The sequence below is a fragment of the Loxodonta africana genome, chromosome 3 (genome assembly GCF_030014295.1).
Source record: "Loxodonta africana isolate mLoxAfr1 chromosome 3, mLoxAfr1.hap2, whole genome shotgun sequence".
NCBI classification, from domain to species: Eukaryota; Metazoa; Chordata; class Mammalia; order Proboscidea; family Elephantidae; genus Loxodonta; species Loxodonta africana.
The window spans coordinates 187,675,606-187,693,899 of record NC_087344.1 but is presented as its reverse complement, the minus strand read 5'-3'; the positions used below and the strand labels follow the sequence as shown (position 1 = coordinate 187,693,899).

General features: G+C 54.1%; 2 protein-coding genes across 5 annotated transcripts; both read left to right on the top strand.

Moving 5' to 3' along the window:
- The first annotated feature begins 107 nt into the window (after positions 1-107).
- Positions 108-4,517, top strand: PYGO2 (pygopus family PHD finger 2). The gene is made up of 3 exons (XM_003415106.4): positions 108-578; positions 1,033-1,082; positions 1,711-4,517. Exons 1-3 carry the CDS (start codon positions 476-478, stop codon positions 2,776-2,778), a joined length of 1,221 nt encoding a protein of 406 aa, XP_003415154.1. The 5' UTR covers positions 108-475; the 3' UTR covers positions 2,779-4,517.
- Positions 1,712-16,982, top strand: PBXIP1 (PBX homeobox interacting protein 1). 4 transcript variants are annotated; one of them, XM_003414924.4, is made up of 11 exons: positions 1,712-1,815; positions 8,114-8,199; positions 10,076-10,202; positions 10,476-10,540; positions 10,612-10,777; positions 12,351-12,584; positions 12,724-12,747; positions 13,242-13,324; positions 13,418-13,549; positions 14,177-15,408; positions 15,898-16,982. In XM_003414924.4, exons 2-11 carry the CDS (start codon positions 8,149-8,151, stop codon positions 15,989-15,991), a joined length of 2,208 nt encoding a protein of 735 aa, XP_003414972.2. In that variant the 5' UTR covers positions 1,712-1,815; positions 8,114-8,148; the 3' UTR covers positions 15,992-16,982. The 4 variants fall into 4 exon arrangements, with proteins under 4 accessions (XP_003414972.2, XP_023409793.2, XP_010593094.2 ...); XM_010594792.3 differs by lacking the exon at positions 1,712-1,815 and adding an exon at positions 5,297-5,428; XM_023554025.2 differs by lacking the exons at positions 1,712-1,815; positions 12,724-12,747 and adding an exon at positions 5,295-5,428.
- The last annotated feature ends 1,312 nt before the right edge of the window (positions 16,983-18,294 follow it).

The following is an 18,294-nucleotide window of genomic DNA, read 5'->3' as shown; positions in this document are numbered from 1 at the left end:
CTGGGCCTCCCGGGCGCGCGCCTCGGCTCGCGCGCGCACCCTGCCTGCGGCGACCCTTTCTGTCCGGAATGGTATGGTCCGGCAGCGAGGGCTGACGGACGCCGCCGCCCAGAGGTGAGGCGGTACGGGCCACTCCCCTGGGGTGAAACGGACGTCTCCGCTAGGCTCCTACAGCGGTCCGGCTCCCCCGCTCGCGGAGCTTTCAGGGGTAGCCCTGCCCAGTCCTCGCTCCCCCCCCTCGCCGGGCTCAGTGGTGGTGGCCGAGCTGAGTTCCGGTTCCTGTTGCTGCTGCTGCGGGCGGGCGGTGAGTCTGGAGCGGGCGCGCAGTTCGTGCTTTGGCCGGTGCTTCTCCCTCACCGCATCTTGGGGTTGCTGCAGCTCGGGGGCCTGCGCTGCCCCTGGCTTCCCTTCTGGGCCGTGATGCAGCCCGAGGGCGCCTCCATCCCCCGCCGTCGCTAACCCCGGCCCCCACTCCATGGCCGCCTCGGCGCCGCCCCCACCGGACAAGCTGGAGGGAGGTGGCGGCCCCGCACCGCCCCCTGCGCCGCCCAGCGCCGGGAGGAAGCAGGGCAAGGCCGGTGAGAGTGCTGAGAGGGAACGCGGGCTGGAGAGGCCGAGGACCTGGGAACCCTGAAGTGGGGAGCTGGCAGGGACGGCGGGAGGATGAGGGGGTCTTAGGCTGAGGGGTCTGAAGGGAGGCTCAGGTGAAGAGAGTGGGTGGGTGAAGGCCTGCCAGGGTTTGGGGGTAGCTATCACAGATTGAGAGCCCTGGGGTTTGGAGGCACATGGAATTCAGGAGTTTCTTGGAACCTGAGGGTATCGAAAGATGGCTATTCCTTATTTAAGGAAAGAGGTAGTTGAGAGTATGGCCGTGCTTGCAATTCATTTTTCATGTCACACCCATTGTCAGTATTTGTTAAATAAATTAACAAGTGTACAATTAGAGGAGTTCATCAGGGGATGGTTGGGAGAAAGGAGGTTGGAGAAACCTCAGGAAAACTTGTCTGCGTATGCCATTTGCTGCTCTTCCAGGTCTGCAAATGAAGAGCCCAGAAAAGAAACGAAGGAAGTCAAATACTCAGGTGAATAGTGGTTGGTGGTGGGGGTAATTCCTAGCAGCCCCTCTGGACCCTGTGTTCTGCCGCTCCAGTATCTGTTTGTATCTTGCATCAGGTACAGAGAGAAGGGAAAACTATCCTTGCTCAGTTTCTGGGCCTTTTTCTCAATCTCATAGCAAATTTCCAAAGAAGTAGTCTCCCCCAAAAGATGATTTGGCCAAAGATCTCATCAGTCAGGATTACAGCTCCTCACCCCTCCTTTTTTCCTGTCCTAATTCCCTGATGGTAACAGCTACCATTTACTGAGGTTTTCCTAAGTGCCATGGATTGTGCTGAATTGCTTTTTAACAGTTTTGGGAGATAGGCATTATCCTTATTTCACTAATGAGAAATCTGAGGCTTAAAAATTAAGTATCTGTTCCAGGGTCTCGAAGGTATTCAACATCAGAGCTGGGATTTAAAACAAAATTACTGCACTGTACTAGTTGTGCTCTCCGTGTTCTGTTCCCCTGTTGTATTCTAAGGTCCATTTTGGTGTAAGATCAGAGCTGGCCAGTATCAGCCTCCAAAACATGTATTGCGTTTTTAGTGCTTTCCTGGTTTAGCTGTGTGTCCCTCCATGACTCTGTTCTTTTCGTCTGTTCCCCGCTAGGGCCCTGCGTACTCACATCTGACGGAGTTTGCGCCACCCCCAACTCCTATGGTGGATCATCTGGTTGCATCCAACCCTTTTGAGGATGACTTTGGAGTCCCTAAGGTGGGGGCTGCAGCTCCCCCTTTCCTTGGCAGTCCTGTGCCCTTTGGAGGCTTCCGCGTACAGGGCGGCATGGCTGGCCAAGTACCCCCAGGCTATGGCACTGGGGGTGGAGGGGGTCCCCAGCCTCTTCGTCGACAGCCCCCTCCTTTCCCTCCCAACCCTATGGGCCCTGCTTTCAACATGCCCCCACAGGGCCTTGGCTACCCACCCCCAGGCAATATGAACTTTCCCACCCAACCCTTCAACCAACCTCTTGGTCAAAACTTTAGCCCTCCTGGTGGGCAGATGATGACAGGCCCAGTGGGAGGATTTGGCCCCATGATCTCACCCACCATGGGACAACCTCCCAGAGGGGAGCTGGGTCCTCCTTCTCTCCCCCAGCGCTTTGCCCAGCCAGGTGCACCTTTTGGCCCCTCTCCTCTCCAGAGACCTGGTCAGGGGCTCCCTAGCCTGCCCCCTAACACAAGTCCCTTCCCCGGTCCAGACCCTGGCTTTCCTGGCCCTGGTGGTGAGGATGGGGGAAAGCCCTTGAATCCACCTGCTCCCACTGCTTTTCCCCAGGAGCCCCATTCAGGCTCCCCAGCTGCTGCCGTTAATGGGAATCAACCCAGTTTTCCCCCAAACAGCAGCGGGCGGGGTGGGGGCACTCCAGATGCTAACAGCCTGGCACCCCCTGGCAAGGCAGTTGGGGGCTCGGGGCCCCAGCCTCCTCCAGGCCTGGTGTATCCTTGTGGTGCCTGTCGGAGTGAGGTGAATGACGACCAGGATGCTATTCTGTGTGAGGCCTCCTGCCAGAAGTGGTTCCACCGTGAGTGCACGGGCATGACTGAGAGTGCCTACGGGCTGCTGACCACTGAGGCTTCTGCTGTTTGGGCCTGTGATCTCTGCCTCAAGACCAAGGAGATTCAGTCTGTCTACATCCGCGAGGGCATGGGGCAGCTGGTGGCTGCCAATGATGGGTGACACTGGCATGGTGGCTCAGGGAAGTGCACATGTTCCTCCCTCCTCTTCCAGAGTGATTGTTTCCATGTCTGGCTCTTGGTTCTTGTTTCCGATGGCTTCCCATCCCCATGGGGGCAGAAAAGGACCTGAGGTGGGCAGGCAGAAGAGGGCCTGGATCGCCCACTTTTCTGGAAGCTTGCCTGTTGAGATTTACAGAGGTCCAGAAAACCAAAGCCTTGCTGCACAGAGCCGTTTTTTGGTGGCTATCCCTGGAGGCCTAGGGCTGTGGCTGCCAGAGAAAAGGGGCTGGAGGAGAATTTGGAGGGCAGGGATGTCCCCTTTGCAGATCATGGGTGCCCTCTAATACCTGTGCCTAATGCCTCTATCTAGCCCCACAGCTCCAGCCTTATTTTTTGGTGTCAAGGTTTTGGGCCAGAGGAGTTGGGGTCTTTTCCCATCCCCACCGTAGTCTTTTCATGGGCTCTGCGAGACGGCTTTAGGGCACAAATGGGGATTTTTCCCTCTTTCCATCTTTCGCTGTGCCTCCTCTAAGACCTACCCAGCTCCTCTCAGAGAACCTGATAGCTCGAAGAAGCTGGAGAGTTCTTGGCTATGACAGTTTCTTGGTGATTTGGGGCTTCAAGACAGTAGGTAAGAGATGCTGTCAGGACATATCTCCCTCATACCAAAGTCACTGGGCCTTTCTCAGCCTCTGTTGTTGCTTTTCTCCTAATGACCGTGTTTTTGCCAAAAAGTGGGATATTTGGTCTGACGGACCAGGATATTTGAAGTTCGGACTATCCCGGAAGTCTGGATTGTATGGTCATACTACCCCCCCCCCCTTTTTCCATCTGTTGCACATTACCTTCTGCGCCTTTCTTCAATTTTTGGCGCCCTATGCCCCTGCCTCCCTGGCGTAACTGAAGGAAAGCTTGAAAAGGGGCAGAGCCCTTATACCTCATTTCCTCTCCTGATAATAGGGTCCAAGCGAGGCCCTGTCACAGCCTTGTGGGTGGGGGGAAGTGGCAGGAGCCTCATTGCTATGGTACTAAAAGGTAGAAGAACCTGGATGTTCTCTGCTCTCCTCCTGTGTTATTCTTTCCTCTCTTCTTGGGCCTAGTGATCTAGCAGTTCTCATTTCTCTCAGCCAAAGTCCTGCACTGGGCTTCATTTGTTTTTTATTTTGAAGCATTGCCTGCCAGAGAGGGGCCCAGGGGGTGAGCGGGAACCCTCCCCTGCCCCCACAGCTGTTCTTTCTTAACTGCGTATGTCCGCATTCCTTGTTGGGGTGGGGAAGGGCCAGCAGGGTGTGTGGCTGTCTTGAGACTTTAGTTGTTCTTAAGCACAAGGTGTGGGGGACGCCCTTCTGTGGTCCCTTCCCCCCGCGTCTCTGGTCCCTAGCTCGAAGAGAGGAGACAAAGGGCATATTGCAGAACTCATTTGCCCTGGAAGAGCCAGCAGCCTTGGAGGCTGGGAGAGCAGGCCTCTGGACTTCCCTCTTCCACTCTTCCCCACACTAAAACAACAGAGATGACGGCTCCCTACCGTTCAACTTTGTGTTGTGTTTGTGTCTGCCCCTTTATCTGTTGCTTTTGTGTTGTCTTCCCCGCCACCTTTTTGTAAAATGGGGTCAGGGGGGTTGTCTTCGCTCACTGTGCTCCCTTTCCCTCCACTACTGCTTGGAAGAAAGTGGAGTGGCAGAGATGTGGGAGAGTGTTTTGTACGGTTGGATTAATAAAATGACTTGAAAATCCAGACAAGGACTCTCTGCTGTTTATGTGCAAGAAGAGCCAAGTGAGCCACTATCACCACTAAGGACGGTAACATGGAGGGGGGTTCCCTGGAAGTGGGAATGGCAGACAGATTCAGGCCTCTGAGCTGACCCTAGTACAAGCTGCTGAGTCAAGGGATGCTTCTCCCGTCTTACTTCAACTCCCCCGACACCCCCCCATCCCTGCTGTGAGAAATTGACTAAGTTTCTTTTCTGAGCACATTCCTGGGCCAGGCCTGGAGCCAGGAAGGAGCTTTGGCTCCAAGATCTCTGGGAGACAAGTTCTGGAAGCTCTTCTGGGTTTACTCCCCCCTCCTCCCCCCCCCCGCCCCGCGCCAGGGGATGGGGGAGGGGCTGCCCTTAACTCTTAATATTTTTTGGAGGCTTTTCGGCCCCCCCTTTTTAAAATTAAATAATAGTGGCATTCTTAAACAGTTTGCACTGAGTCGAGGTGGGGAGAGTGGCAAGAGGGCTACTTCCAAGTCCACAATTTGCCACTTGCCTCTCTCCCCTCCCCCGGCCTGCAGCTGTCGCCGTCTATTTTGGGGCTAACTTGGCCCTGTATGCTTGTCTCAGAAGACACCACCCTTTCTTTGCCTTTCGATTTTGGGTCTTGCTTCTAGAAACTGTTTTCACACTGGGAAAGGACAGGAGGTCGCCCAAAATTCAGTTTTCAAGGACCTCAGTCTCACCAGGAGGTAAGTACAGGTTTATGGATTGTGCAGGTCCTCACCCCCCCTGCTCTGGGTCTCAACTCCAGCTCTTATTGGCCAAAAGTTTCCGCCCCTTGGGGGAAGCTAGCTTGCCATTGGTCAGCCACTGGTCACGTGACTCACCTTTCTTGGGCTGGAAACCGGGGGAGGCAGCAACAAGTTCACCAGAAGGCTGAAGCTGGGTCAGGTAATACCCTACCCCGGAAGGGGACTACAGATTCCCTGTAAGAGGGAGGATAAAGGAAAGGGAGGGCAGAACTCTCGAGGAAATGGGCTTTCCCCGGGATCCACAGATCTGCTTGTCATTTCTGGGCTGGGGAAGGAGGGCCACAGGCGGACGTTACCAGAACAGGAACTTGCTCTGGGTCCCCCTGGCAAATTCTTGTGCCCCCATGACCTTTGCTTTGTGGAGTTTGGGGCAACAACTGTTAAAGGGGCTGAAATTAGCCAGTGGTGAGACTTCGTAGCTTTGTACAGAGTGGGAGAGCTCCCCCTTTAGCTGTCTGTCAGAAATAGCACAAGTCTGACAGTCCTTCTAGACCAGATAACCAAACCCACTGTTGTCGAGTCGGTTCTGACTCATAGCGACCCTGTAGGCTATAAATCTTTACAGAAGCTAACTGTTACATCTTTTTCCCATGGAGGGACTGGTGGGTTTGAACCGTTGACCTTTCGGTTAGCAGCCAAGTGCTTAACCACTGCACCACCAGGGTTCCTTGACAATCCTTATAAGATGATTTTGTTGAATCCTGCGTGGGGGCGGATGATGAATGAAAAGGGAGAGGGAGTGGGGAGCGGGTAGAAGCGGGTTTTCTTATTAGAGGTCGATGGGAAGAAAAAGATCTGAAAACACACCAGGGAAGTGTGGAGATTAGATAGCAGAAGGAACTGCCTAATAAGGCGGTAAGATGCTGGCTTGGGAGAACGGGGGTACTTTTGAAATCTTGGATGATTCCAACAAAGGTATCAGGGTTTGAGACCCTGTGAACAAGGGTTCCATCCTGTCTCCTGTTTGGGTCTCCAAAGTGTTTGTCTAGTTGACCCAAATACTGTGGCTGGTTTCCATAGAGACAGTGGGTCTGACATCATCCTGGTTGCCATGGTGCCTCATGCTGGAGGACCTGAGCAGGCTGTACACAGCCAGGGATAAACAGGGACTTCAGCCCAAGCTACTGCCACTTCCTTCTTGCCACCACCTGTTAACAGTCACACGCAGCAACTGGGGATGGGGAGATGATGACAGAACAGCGGGGGAGGGGCCTGAGAGCAGAAGGCAGAGCAGCTCTGGCTTTATGAATGCCTATAGAAGCCTGCCAAGGTATCCTGTTGGACTTGGCATGGGGATGTCATTGCAGCTATTCTCCTGTCTCCACGTGGGATGGAAGGCATGGAGATTGAAGAAGATTCTGTGAGGTGTTTTTCACCTGTCCTGGGCCTAGGTCTTGACTGGCAAGGGCCACGGGAGAAGGACATCATGCTTGGTGGAGTGGAGGGTCAGCGAAGGAGAGGAAGACCCTGAATGAGAAGGACTGACACAGTGGCTACAACAATGAGCTCAAGCATGACAACAATCATTATGATGGCACAGTGTTTCATTCTGTCATACATGGGGTTGCTATGAGTCAGAACCAACTAAACGGCAACATGCGGGACTTAAGGCCACTCAAACAGAAGGGAGCAGTGTGGTTGTTTTCAAAGGTGGAACTGCCATACTTCACCATCCTCACTCTGCTTCCACAGGGTTTTCTTAAAGAGTCATCTTCTACTTACTGCGGTTCCAGTTCCTCAGTCAGCAGTCATTTATCCTTCTCTGAAAGATCAGAAGCCAGGACTCTCACCTACTGTTCCACCTGCGTTCCAGGCCCCAATTGCAGCTGCCCCAGCCTGACGGGACAGTTTTGGCCTTGGATGAAGGGATGGGTCCTTCTCCTCTTAGCTCGCTTTTTGTTAGGCTTTGGAAGCTGGAGTGACTCCCTACCCCTACCCTGACAAATTGGAGCAGATTAGTAGGGGGCAGGATCACAGCTGGGATCTTTGTCCATGCTTTACAAACTGTAAAGTGTTTTATATGTGATAGTTGTCATATGTCCCTTTTCCTAGTCACCCTCAAGTTCTGTAAGATGAAACTCTGCAGATTACTAAGAAGAGAAAAAGAATTTTGGATGAAGAGTGAGAGGGACAAGGAGATTTACTAAAGGTGTATCCAGACGGATCTAGGCTATAGCAGTACTCAGCCCTGGCTGCACATGAGAATCAGGGAGATTTTAAGAAAAGGCCCATGCCTGGGCCCAACCCCCAACAAACTGAGTCAGAATCTTAGATGGCAGCCAGTGTTGAGAACCCTTGAAGCAGACCATGCAAAGGAGTTAATGGTGGGTGAGTGGTGAGAGGCTTAGAGCTGAAGGAGGCCTTCGAGTTTTCTCTTCCAGGCTCTGAGGGAATTAGTGATTGTGGAGAGTACTGGTTTTGGGTTGCTTTTCTTGCTCTTCTTATTCGCCGTTGATCTTTGGCAAATCAGGTTAGCTTTTCTGGGCTTCATTTTCTCTGCTCACAACATGCGGCAGTTGGGCTGGATATTCCCCAAAGCCTTTGCAGCCCTATGCGTCTTTGACCTTTCAGGGTCAATTCAGTTTCCCAAGGACCTGCTGGTCCCTGGAAGAGTCATGCTTGTTTGTGACCATTGGCAGGAGTTGATTTGCAAGGCAAATACTGCCCAGAAGAGTTGAGGTGTTAGTGTCTGAAGGACTAGAACCAGGCTGGGTTCTGGAGGCTGCTGCCCAGCCCTTGAACTTTGGAACCCAGCCAAGTCTACTGTCTGCATCCTGCCTCTTCTGAAGGGAGCTGGGATCTTTAAAAGAACTTTTCTCTACAGGTGGCAGCCACTGAAGCCTGGGAACCTTAGCAGCCATGGCCTCCTGCCCAGACTCGGATAATAGTTGGGTTCTTGCTGGCTCAGAGGTAGGAAGAATGTATCTGGGAACCACATGGAAGGGGGGTTCCTACAAGGCTGGGGTGCTTTCTAGGTCTGTCCCTTCCTGAGTCCAGACAGTCACCTGTATCACCTCCTGCTGGCTGTGGGAGCAGGGGTCAGGTGAGCTTGGGCTATTGGAGAAGACTTCATGGTGGAAGGTGTTGGGACTTGGACCATGCCTTGAAGGAAGGGTACCGCTTGGGTAAACTGAGAGAAATGGGAAGGGAATTCTGGTGGGGAGACCAGCATGAGCTAAGGCCCTAGGGCAACAGTGGGAAAGCCCATATTAGGGAGACTGTGAGGAGGCTGCAGGAGGAAGTAGGGACACGTGTCAGAGCCAGATTTGGAGTGAGGCTGGGGGCAGAGCCTAGGGCGCCTGGAAGAGACCTGAATGGCCTAGTGGAGATGTCTGGGTCTCATCCTGATGGGAAACTTTTAAGGGTTTTGAGTCAGAGGGTGTCAGGACAATCATTGGGAAGAGGGTGAAGCCACCATGTTGGCTGGGTGGGAACAGGGAGAATGTTTTGAGGGCTCCTATAGGGATCCAGGTCAGAGTTGGTGGACTCCTGTGCTGCCTGAAGCCTCTGAGAAGGGAGAAAGCGATTGGCAGGATAGGGGCCTGACTGGCTGGAAAGGGGATAGAGAAAATTTGTTAAAGGGATATTGGAGTTCCAAGCCCCAGTGACTTGGTGTGTTAGAATAACCAGGAGGGGAGGAGGTGAGACCTCAGTGTAGACATATTGAGTGTGAGGTGCCTTTGAGGAACTGAGCTCAGAGTGAGGGACCTCAGGGATGACGCTGGAGCTGGACACATGGATTGGGTCTTCCCAGTAGAGGAGGAGGGAGGGGTGGAGAAGGAGGGGCACCATGCCCACAATCAGAGCCCTGGCCACCTGTTGGGATACCTTTGCTGACAGCTGGGGGACCTTGGGTAAGCCATTTTACCTCTCTGTCCTCACCTGTAAAATGGGGAGTCATGATTCTTGCCACATAGAGGTGGCCATGAGAACAAAATGAGACTATACTTGTTAAAGTGTGTGGGAAATTACAGAGAAACACCTTAAGGTCAAGAATTATTCTTGGAGGGATAGTGGGAGCCGTGGATGGGGTAAGTGGGTGGTGGGCCTGCCAAGGAGTGTGCAGGGAAAGGAGAGGCCAAGGTTGGACGGCCAGGCCAGGAGCACCATGGAGACATGGTCGGCATTACTGTGGCTGGGGTGAGCTGGGCTTTTGTGAGCACCTGCCGGAAGAGGGGTGGGTGGGGGCGTGTCAGGGGCCTGTGGGAAAGGCCAGAAAGACTTGGAAGATGTAAGTGGGTGGCTAGTTATATGGGAAGCTGCAGGGAAGTCCTCTGGGAAACAGAGCTGTGACCCTTGGATGCCCAAGGGATTCTCTTGCCACCTCCCTACCACAACCAATAACCAGATTGTTCATCTGTAGGGAAAGGAAGTACTGATGATTTTGGGCAGCGGGACCTAGGCTTTAGCTGGCCTCCCTCAGGGGATGCTGAGTTTGTACATTTGTTGCTAAACTGACTGAGTCACCTCCTTGGTCCAGGGGTGCTCCTTCATTTAAGAGAAACCCGGTCTCTGAAAGCTTCTCACAGCAGCGAGTAAGGTTAAAAAAAAAAAAAAGGTTAGGGGGTGGTTAAAGGCTTTACATCTGAGTTGAGATGCCAGCTTGCCATCCTCCCCACTTCGGCTCTGCTCCCTACCAGTGTATCTTTGTGAGATATGGGTTGGGGTTTCTGAGTAGTGTGGCCAGGCCCAGGGACCCCAGAAAAGCACCCCATGCTCCTGCTTTTGTCCTGCTGTCCTTTCTCTGGAGCAGCCTTTCTGCTTACATCCCCCCCTCCCCTCACAGAGCCTGCCTGTGGAGACCCTGGGCCCAGAATCCAGGAGGGACTCAGAATCTGACATGGCCCCCCAGGCCCCTCCAAGCCTCTCCAAGGCAGATGGTGAAGAGTTAGCTGAGACCTTGGATGGAGAAGGTAATGGGGCCCTGCTGAGTGGGTAGCTACCTCTTCTCCATGTTCTGGGGCTTCTCAGTTTCCTTGAGAAATGGGGTTGGTTAGTCTTCTTTCCCTCATTAATCTCAGTTTACAAACACCTTCCCTCATTCCATCCGGTTTTCCTGGGCTTTTTTCCTGCCCCTTCCAACCTGGAAGGGGGTTGCGGGAGCCACAGAGCTGGGAGCCAGTGGAGGGAGTTCATGGGGGGCGGGGCGGTTAGTGTTTTTCCTGAGCCTTTTCTCCCAACCACAGAGACCCTCTTCAAGAGTGAAGGCTCCCAGTCTGGGCCCATTCCCCCAGAGGAGACCGAGGCCAAGGTGAAGACCTTCACGGGGAGGGAGGGGGAGAGGAGTGGAGGAGGGCCTGCTCACAGCTGTGTCTGTATCAGGGCACCCTAGAAGGTGATGGTTGTGATGTGGAACCCTCTGGCGCAGAAGACACAGTGGCTCAGGGCGACTTACAGGAGACAACCCTCGTGGCAGGCCTGGGACCGGATACACAGGGCCTGGAGGACCGAAATCCCCAACAGAGCCTGCCATCATCCCCCAAAATAGGTGAGAGTCCATGTCCTTATCTCCTGTCACTTCCCTTCTAGAAGGTATGGGAATGGGAGTGATCATCCCCAGAGCACATGCTCTGGTCCAGGCTCTGGGACCTGCTGGCTTGGTGCCCTCCTTATGTTATAACGGTGAATCCTTACCACCACCCTTTGAGGACACTGAGGCTCGGAGAGGTTAAATGACTTGTCCATGGTCACATAGCTGGTGAATGGCAGAGCCAGGTCTGGTTGACTCTTCCTTCTCTGCCATGGGGCCTTCTTTCTCTGTCTGTTTCTCCTCCTCTCATCTCTATAATTCAGTCCTCATTCTCTGAGTCCCTTCTGTGTGCCAGCTTTGGGCCCCGGGGGAAATGGATGGGTGGTTCATGGCTTGTGTAAGAGACAGACCAAAACTAAGTCAGCCAAGATGCAAGTCAGGCCTATGAGGTGTGCAAGGTGCTCCAAAGGAAGGGAAGGGGTGTTAAGTCAGGGGACAGGTTGAGGGGAAGGGAGAGAAGGGGACAGTTGGGGAAAGGTTCACATTGGAAGTGATATTTGAGCAGAGTCTTGAGCAAAGAGTAGGCTTTTGGTAGGTTGGGGTAGGAGGAAGAGAACATTCCAGGCCAAGGCTGCAGCATCAGCAAAGGAGAGTGAGTCTGAAGGAGGAGAGGAAGGAGAATGAGTTGGAAAGAGCAATTGGGGCCAGGTTGTGCAGCGTTTCATATCCCAAGGAAGTTGTGTCCAAAGCCTGTGGCAGAGGAGTGGCATGAATCCATCTCTACTGAAGAGTGACAGTATAAAGGGAGAGGCCAGGGGCTGGGGGGCCATTTAAGAGATGACCGTAGTGGTTGGGCCAAAAGAGATAAAGACCTGAACTAAGTTGGTCGCAATGGGAGTTGAGAAGAGAAGTGGACTGGTGAGATGTTCAAGTGTGGAATTGTCAAGACTCATTGTCTAGGTAGGGGTGAAGAAGGAGGGCTTGGGCTTGGGGTAGATGGTATCAGTGGTGCCTTTCCCTGAATTGGGGAACCAGTTTGGAGGGCATTGTGTTTAGTGTTTGGTCTCTGAGGGACATCCAGACAGAAGTGGCCTGTAGGCAGGCAGACATATAGTTCTGGAACTCAGAGGAGGCCAGGTCAGGAGTTACAGATCAGGGAAAGGCAGGGGTGTGGGTGAGGTAGGTAATTGACGTCTGTCTGTATGGTGAGAAGAACAGAGAACTGGAAATGGTGCCAGGGAGACCACTACCCTTAGGACAGGGAAGAGCCAGGAAGGGAGGCTAAGAAGGAGTCACCAGAGTTAGGAGCTGAACCAGGAGGTTGGGAATAGCTGCAGGAGCTTGATAGGGAGGCAGACTTTGGAAGGAGGAGGATGAAAGTGGCTCTTGTCATTTGCAGATGAAAGGGCTGATCTCTTGCCCCTTCAGACTGGGCAGAGGCAGTCTTCAAGGCAAAAATGGGCAGGGTCTACCTGTTCTCCTCTTTGCAGTCAGGGCAGAGGCCTCACCCTGCCTTCCACTACTCCCCCTTCTCTCTTTAAGCCCTGTCCCTTCAATTGCCTCACTGCACTGTCCCTGTCCTTCCCTCCAGCTCAAATCAGGGAGGAGCTCCACTGCTCCAGCAGTGAGGACGACACCGACATGGATGTGGAGGGCCTGCGGAGACGGTGGGGCCGGGGCCCTGGCCCGCCTCAGTCCTCGGCACCCCTGGGTGTGGAGGACCAGGCAGGGAGTGAGGATGTGGTTAGGGAGCTGGGCATCTCCCTCAACATGTGCCTTCTCGGAGCTCTGGTTCTTCTGGGCCTGGGGATCCTCTTCTTCTCCGGTGAGTGGTATCTTCCTGCTGGGGCCTTGGGCCTCTACTCCGGCCCCTCCCGCCCTCCTGCCTCTAACCACTTTCTCCCCTGCCCCTTTCCACCCTCTCCCCTTCCGGCCTTATTGGACTCCTCCGACTTCATCCTCAGGTGGCCTTTCAGAATCTGAGGGCGGTGAGTGCGCAGGGGCCCTGGCTTGTGGCATGTCTGTCTTCTCCCACCCCCGGGAAGCAGTGATGGTGGGTGGGGTTGTCTGGTGCTGGGGGTTGCACATTTATTACACAGCTGTTGGCCTTAGTCAGCTGTTCAGGATGATCCTTGACCCTTTTCCTCACGGGATTTCTCAGCCATGGGGTTGGTAGGAGGGGTGAGTGTGTACGTATATAGGGAGGGAGTGGACTCTGTCGGCCCCTTTTATGGCCTGAGACACTCAGAGGTTTTAGTTCTTGTCCCATTCCCCATTCTCATCTTGCACCAGACCCCAAATTCCATCCTGGGCCTCAGTTTCTCTGTCCTTAGCTAAGCACACTTTTTAGATTCAGCTAAGGATGGCCAATATGTGGCTCTTGTGGCCCTGTTCACACCTCCCATCCCTGGAATGGACTTTGTTAATTGAGCACAGCACTTGTCTCCCACTGAGCCAGTTTTAGGACCTCTCTTTCCCATAGGGCCCATGGAGGAAGTGGAGCTGCAGGTCTTCCCGGATACTGGGTCAGATACTGAGTTGCAGGATGCTGCAGGAGATGGGCAGGTATGCGTGAGAATCTCTGTAAGTGTGTGAGGCCTCGTGGGGGAGAATCCAGGCAGTGGGACAGGGTGTGGTAACTGGCTCCTCTACTCTCAGGACGGACGAAGGGAGCAGCTGCAGGCCTCAGCGCCCCCTGGGAGTGTCCCCAGCCTGCAGAACATGGCCCTTCTGTTAGACAAGCTGGCCAAGGAGAACCAGGACATCAGGCTGCTACAGGCCCAGCTGCAGGTGGGCACAGGTGGAAGGCGGTGGGCTGGGCTAGCCTTCCCTGGGCCAGGTTTCTGTCCTAGTGTCTTCCCACAAGAGTGTTCCTTCTTCCCCCACCTCCCACACCTTGACCTCTGCTTTTCCCACTACAGTCAGGGCGTCCTCCTAATTCTTTATTTACATCCCTCGTGCTGAGGTTTGGGCCAGGGCTGGCGTATGTTTCACATGGCATGCCATCTCTAATTGATTGGTCTGGTCTGCCTAGAGCATCGTGTGGAGGAGGATTTGAAGAACATGCTAAGGCTCAGTGGGAGAGAAGTGCTCTGCTCAATTGACAATGTCTGTTCCAGGAATGGGAGGTGGGACCAGGGTCATGAGAGCCGCATACTGGCTATCCTGCTGAATCTAAAAAGTGTACTTAGATAAGGACGGAGAAGCCGAGGCCCAGGATGGAATTTGAGTATCCCACAGTCTGGTGCACGGTGGGGATGGGGAATAGGCTGAGAACCAAATCTTCTGAGTGTCTCAGGCCATATAAGGGGCTTGAGCCTCATGCCTACCATGACAGAATGGAATTGGGGTCAGTGGCGCTGGGTCCATCCTAACAAGGACTCCTTGTGTCCAACCCCCAACCCTGCTCCATTCCAGACCCAGAAGGAACAGCTCCAGAGTCTGATGCACCAGCCCAAACGGCTGGAGGAGGAGAATGCCCAGCTCCGGGGGGCCCTGCAGCAGGGCGAGGCCTCCCAGCGGGCCCTGGAGTCAGAGCTGCAGCAGCTGCGGGCCCGGCTCCAGGAGCTGAAGGCTGACTGTATAGTCTGGAGCCCAGACGGGGTTTGCCTCACCTGGGGCAGAGGACTGCAGGGTGACAAGACCACTGAGGGCCAAGGCCCCAGGGGGCAGTGGCCAGGCTCTGGCTTCCTGGAGCAGAAGGAGCAGCTGGAGGCTGAGGCCCAGGCACTAAGGCAAGAGCTGGAGAGCCAGCGACGGCTTCTAGGGTCTGTGCAGCAGGACCTGGAGCAGAGCTTGCAGGAGGCCGGCCGAGGGGACCCAGCCCATTCTGGCCTGGCCAAGCTGAGCCATAGACTGGCCCAGAAGCTAGAGAAGCTAGAGAGCTGGGGCCAGGATCCTGGGGCCCCTGCCAATGCTTCCGAGGCCCAGGGTCACGAACGCCTCTTCCGGAGTTCCAAGGAGCGAAGTGGAAGGGAAAAGTGGTGGAATGGGCGGGGGGACTGGAAGTCTGAGCATTGGAAGCATAAGAAGGAGGAATCTGGCCGGGAAAGGAAGAAGAGCTGGGAGGGTGAGAAGGACCGGGAACAGACAAGGAAGTGGAAGGAGGGCAAGCCAAGGGTAGAAGAGTGGAAGGGCAAGGATGGCAAGCAACAAGGCCCCAAGGAACCCCCAAGGAAAAGTGGGAGCCCTCACTCTCCTGCAGAAAGGCAGAAGCATCCTCAGTGGAGGGAAGGGGCTAAAGACAGGCATGACCACCTGCCAACCTGGGCAGACCTGTTGAGGCACAAGTACCGGGCACCCCAGGGCTGCTCAGGTGTGGACGAGTGTGCGCGGCAAGAGGGCCTGGCCTTCTTCGGCATGGAGCTAGCCCCAGTGCGGCAACAGGAGCTAGCCTCTCTGCTGAGGACCTACCTGGCACGGCTGCCCTGGGCTGGGCAGCTGGCCAAGGACCTGCCCTTCTCACCTGCTTATTTTGGTGAGGATGGCATCTTCCGCCACGACCGCCTTCGCTTCCGGGATTTTGTGGATGCCTTGGAAGACAGCCTGGAGGAGGTGGCTGTGAGGCAGACAGGTGATGACAGTGAGGTGGATGACTTTGAGGACTACATCTTCAGTCACTTTTTTGGAGACAAAGCACTGAAAAAGAGGTTAGGAGCTTTGGGGGAGTTGGGTCTGGTGGGACAGGAAGGAAGATGGGGCATGGGGGCAGAGGATGGATGTAAAGGCGTAAGGGCCCTGAACAGGAGGTCTTTAGTTGGTGGTCTTATCTTTTAGTCCCCAGTAGGCTTCCCTTAGAGAAGGCATCCAGATGAGCTTCTTGTCTTCCCCTGAGGGCAGGAGGCTGGCTGGGCTCACCCTAGAGTGATCTTGGGGTTCCCCTTCTGGGTTGGGGAATTTTCCTGCCCTCCCTATATCTGCATATACCCACGGGTAAGGAGATTGTTCCCTACCTTCCTGCCTCCCAGCCTGTGCCTTCATTCTGGGAGACCAGGTCTGCAGCCCTGTGTGCTTGGTGGTGGCTGCATGCGTTGGCTTCGTTGGAAGAACAGTGTCCCACTCTTCAGGGAGCCCCTGCTCGTTACGTGGTATTGTACTCTTAAGGCCTCTTTCTGCTCTCGCCCCATGTCTCCCCACAGGTCGGGGAAGAAGGACAAGCACTTCCGGGGCCACAAAGTCTTGGGGTCCAGGGAAGATCACAGCCACCACCACAGCCACCACCACAGAGCCTGAGTCCCTGCTCCATCAGGGGAATCACCTTGGCTGGAGTCCTGCCCAAGTTCCTCTTTGTGCAGCCTCTGGGGCTGGGGCTCAGACTGTTAAGCTGGTACCTCCCCTGGCTTGCCTAGTATCCTTGGTAGGGGATGGAACAAGTAGAGAAGAGTGAAATCACCCATACCTGCCCTGATGCCACTTCTGTTAGACAAAGGGCTTAGCTGGACCTGCCGTGCTGTGCTGCCTATGCAAATGTATGCAAATACTCAGGGCCCTAGGTTCGGATCCTTGGCAGCCTGAAGGTGTGCCAATGTGAAGTGGGGGGATGAGAGAAGAGCCCTTTTTTTTTTTTTGATGGGGGAGGGGTAGGGGAGAGGAGGTGACATCCTGATTGTGAAGCCAAAGAGCTTTCATCCTCTTTTGTGTGCGGTGGCCCCGGAATTCCCCTTCAGCCCCACACGATGACCCAGTGCCCTTGGGATTCAGCTAGAGTTGCTGGCTGCAGGCCTAGCATGAGGGCTTTCTCTGGGGGGGGGGGTGTTAGAGTTGGAAGCAGCTGTGCCCAGGGTAGTGAAGCCCCCTTTTTGCCCCAGCTTCTCACATGGCCTAACCTCCTCGGGTGAACTGTAGACTTAGATCCCAATAAAGTGCTATTGGAGCTGGGTGGAGGCTCTGTCACTTGGGGTAGTTTCTGAGCACAGGGGCCCCCCACGCCCACCACTACCCTAGGCACTGATGATTGCCCCTTCTTCCATTTGCCCACTTTCCCCTCATGCTGCACTCTCAACAAACCCCAGGCCCACTTTTTGCTCACAGCTGTCCTGGATGTCCCCTGGGAGATGTAGAAAGATGACCAGCTAGAGAGTTTTGAAGTCTTGAGTCTTGGGTTCAAATTCAGACGGTGTGTTCTTGGGCAAATTAACCTATGGAAGCCTTAGGTTTCTTATGCTCAAAAAAAAAGGGGATTGAAGGGCTGGGGGAGAGATTAAATAAACCCATGTAAGCAAAATGTCTGTCCCATATTTGGCTTTCAAAGGTTATTTCCCTGCCTGCGTTTAGAGTGAGTGGTGGAAGAGGGGGAGAGGACCTCCCCTCCCCCACCTCCTGGGCTTCTCCAGTTGGCGAGGGAGCCACTAGGTGGTGCCCTGGGTCTACATTTTCTCTAGACATGGTCTCCCCACTACCTACTATCCAGCCTCAGACCCCACCTGCCTGACCCTGGGCCTGTTAGCTCTCCCAAGAGGGCTCAGACTCTTCGGTAAGTCCGTCCTGAGATCTCACCTCAATCTTATAGGCATCACACTGGACCTTTTGACTACCCTGGAAATTCCCCAGTCAGTGTGGGGGGCAGAATGACGTTGTGTGAGGCTCAGGCTGGGGGAAGGCAGTGCTATCAGTTAAGCAAGGGACGGACTGCAGACCCCAGAAGGGGCTGTGATTGATTTCTGTGTTATTTAGAAAATGCTTATGTAACACCACATCATGCCAGGCCTTTTTTTTTTTTTTTTTTTAATAATTTTTATTGTGCTTTAAGTGAAAGTTTACAAATCAAGTCAGTGTGTCACATGTAAGCTTATATACACCTTACTACATACTCCCATTTACTCTTCCCCAAATGAGTCAGCCCGCTCCCTCCTTCCAGTCTCTCCTTTTGTGACCATTTTGCCAGTTTCTAACCCTCTCTATCCTCCTATCTCCCCTCCAGACAGGAGATGCCGACACAGTCTCAAGTGTCCACCTGATACAAGTAGCTCACTCTTCATCAGTATCTCTCTCCAGCCCATTGTCCAGTCCCTTCCAAGTCTGATGAGTTGTCTTTGGGAATGGTTCCTGTCCTGGGCCAACAGAAGGTTTGGGGACCATGACCACCGGGATTCTTCTAGTCTCAGTCAGACCATTAAGTCTGGTCTTTTTATGAGAATTTGGGGTCTGCATCCCACTGTTTTCCTGCTCCCTCAGGAGTTCTCTGTTGTGTTCCCTGTCAGGGCAGCCATCAGTTGTGGGTGCCAGGACCTTTTTAAGGCCTTTGAATGTATTAGCTCATTTAATTCCAGCGTGGGGGTGGTGGTAGGGCTAGGGATAGAGCAAGGACCACTCATCAGCAAAGTCTATTGTGTCTCTGAAACAGCGAGCCTCTGAAATACAGAGGCTCTTCAAGGAGTGCATAGTCCAGTGGAGAGGGATATTACCTGCTTTTTACAGCAGGAGGGACTCTAGTTAGACCTAAGGAAGAACTTCCTCTCAGGCATAGGGTCAGTGACAGGGGCTGGAGGCATCATAGGGGGGTTTAGGAAGGAGTCATTATTTCTGGAGGGGGGGTC

Bases quoted from the DNA above. Each gene is read 5' to 3' on its own strand.
- PBXIP1 (XM_003414924.4), top strand. From the start codon at position 8,149: ATGGCCTCCTGCCCAGACTCGGATAATAGTTGGGTTCTTGCTGGCTCA. The intron at 13,325-13,417 runs GTATGCGTGAGA...CTCTACTCTCAG, and splicing joins ATGCTGCAGGAGATGGGCAG to GACGGACGAAGGGAGCAGCT. The intron at 13,550-14,176 runs GTGGGCACAGGT...GCTCCATTCCAG, and splicing joins TGCTACAGGCCCAGCTGCAG to ACCCAGAAGGAACAGCTCCA.
- PYGO2 (XM_003415106.4), top strand. From the start codon at position 476: ATGGCCGCCTCGGCGCCGCCCCCACCGGACAAGCTGGAGGGAGGTGGC. The intron at 579-1,032 runs GTGAGAGTGCTG...CTGCTCTTCCAG, and splicing joins GAGGAAGCAGGGCAAGGCCG to GTCTGCAAATGAAGAGCCCA. The intron at 1,083-1,710 runs GTGAATAGTGGT...GTTCCCCGCTAG, and splicing joins GAAGGAAGTCAAATACTCAG to GGCCCTGCGTACTCACATCT.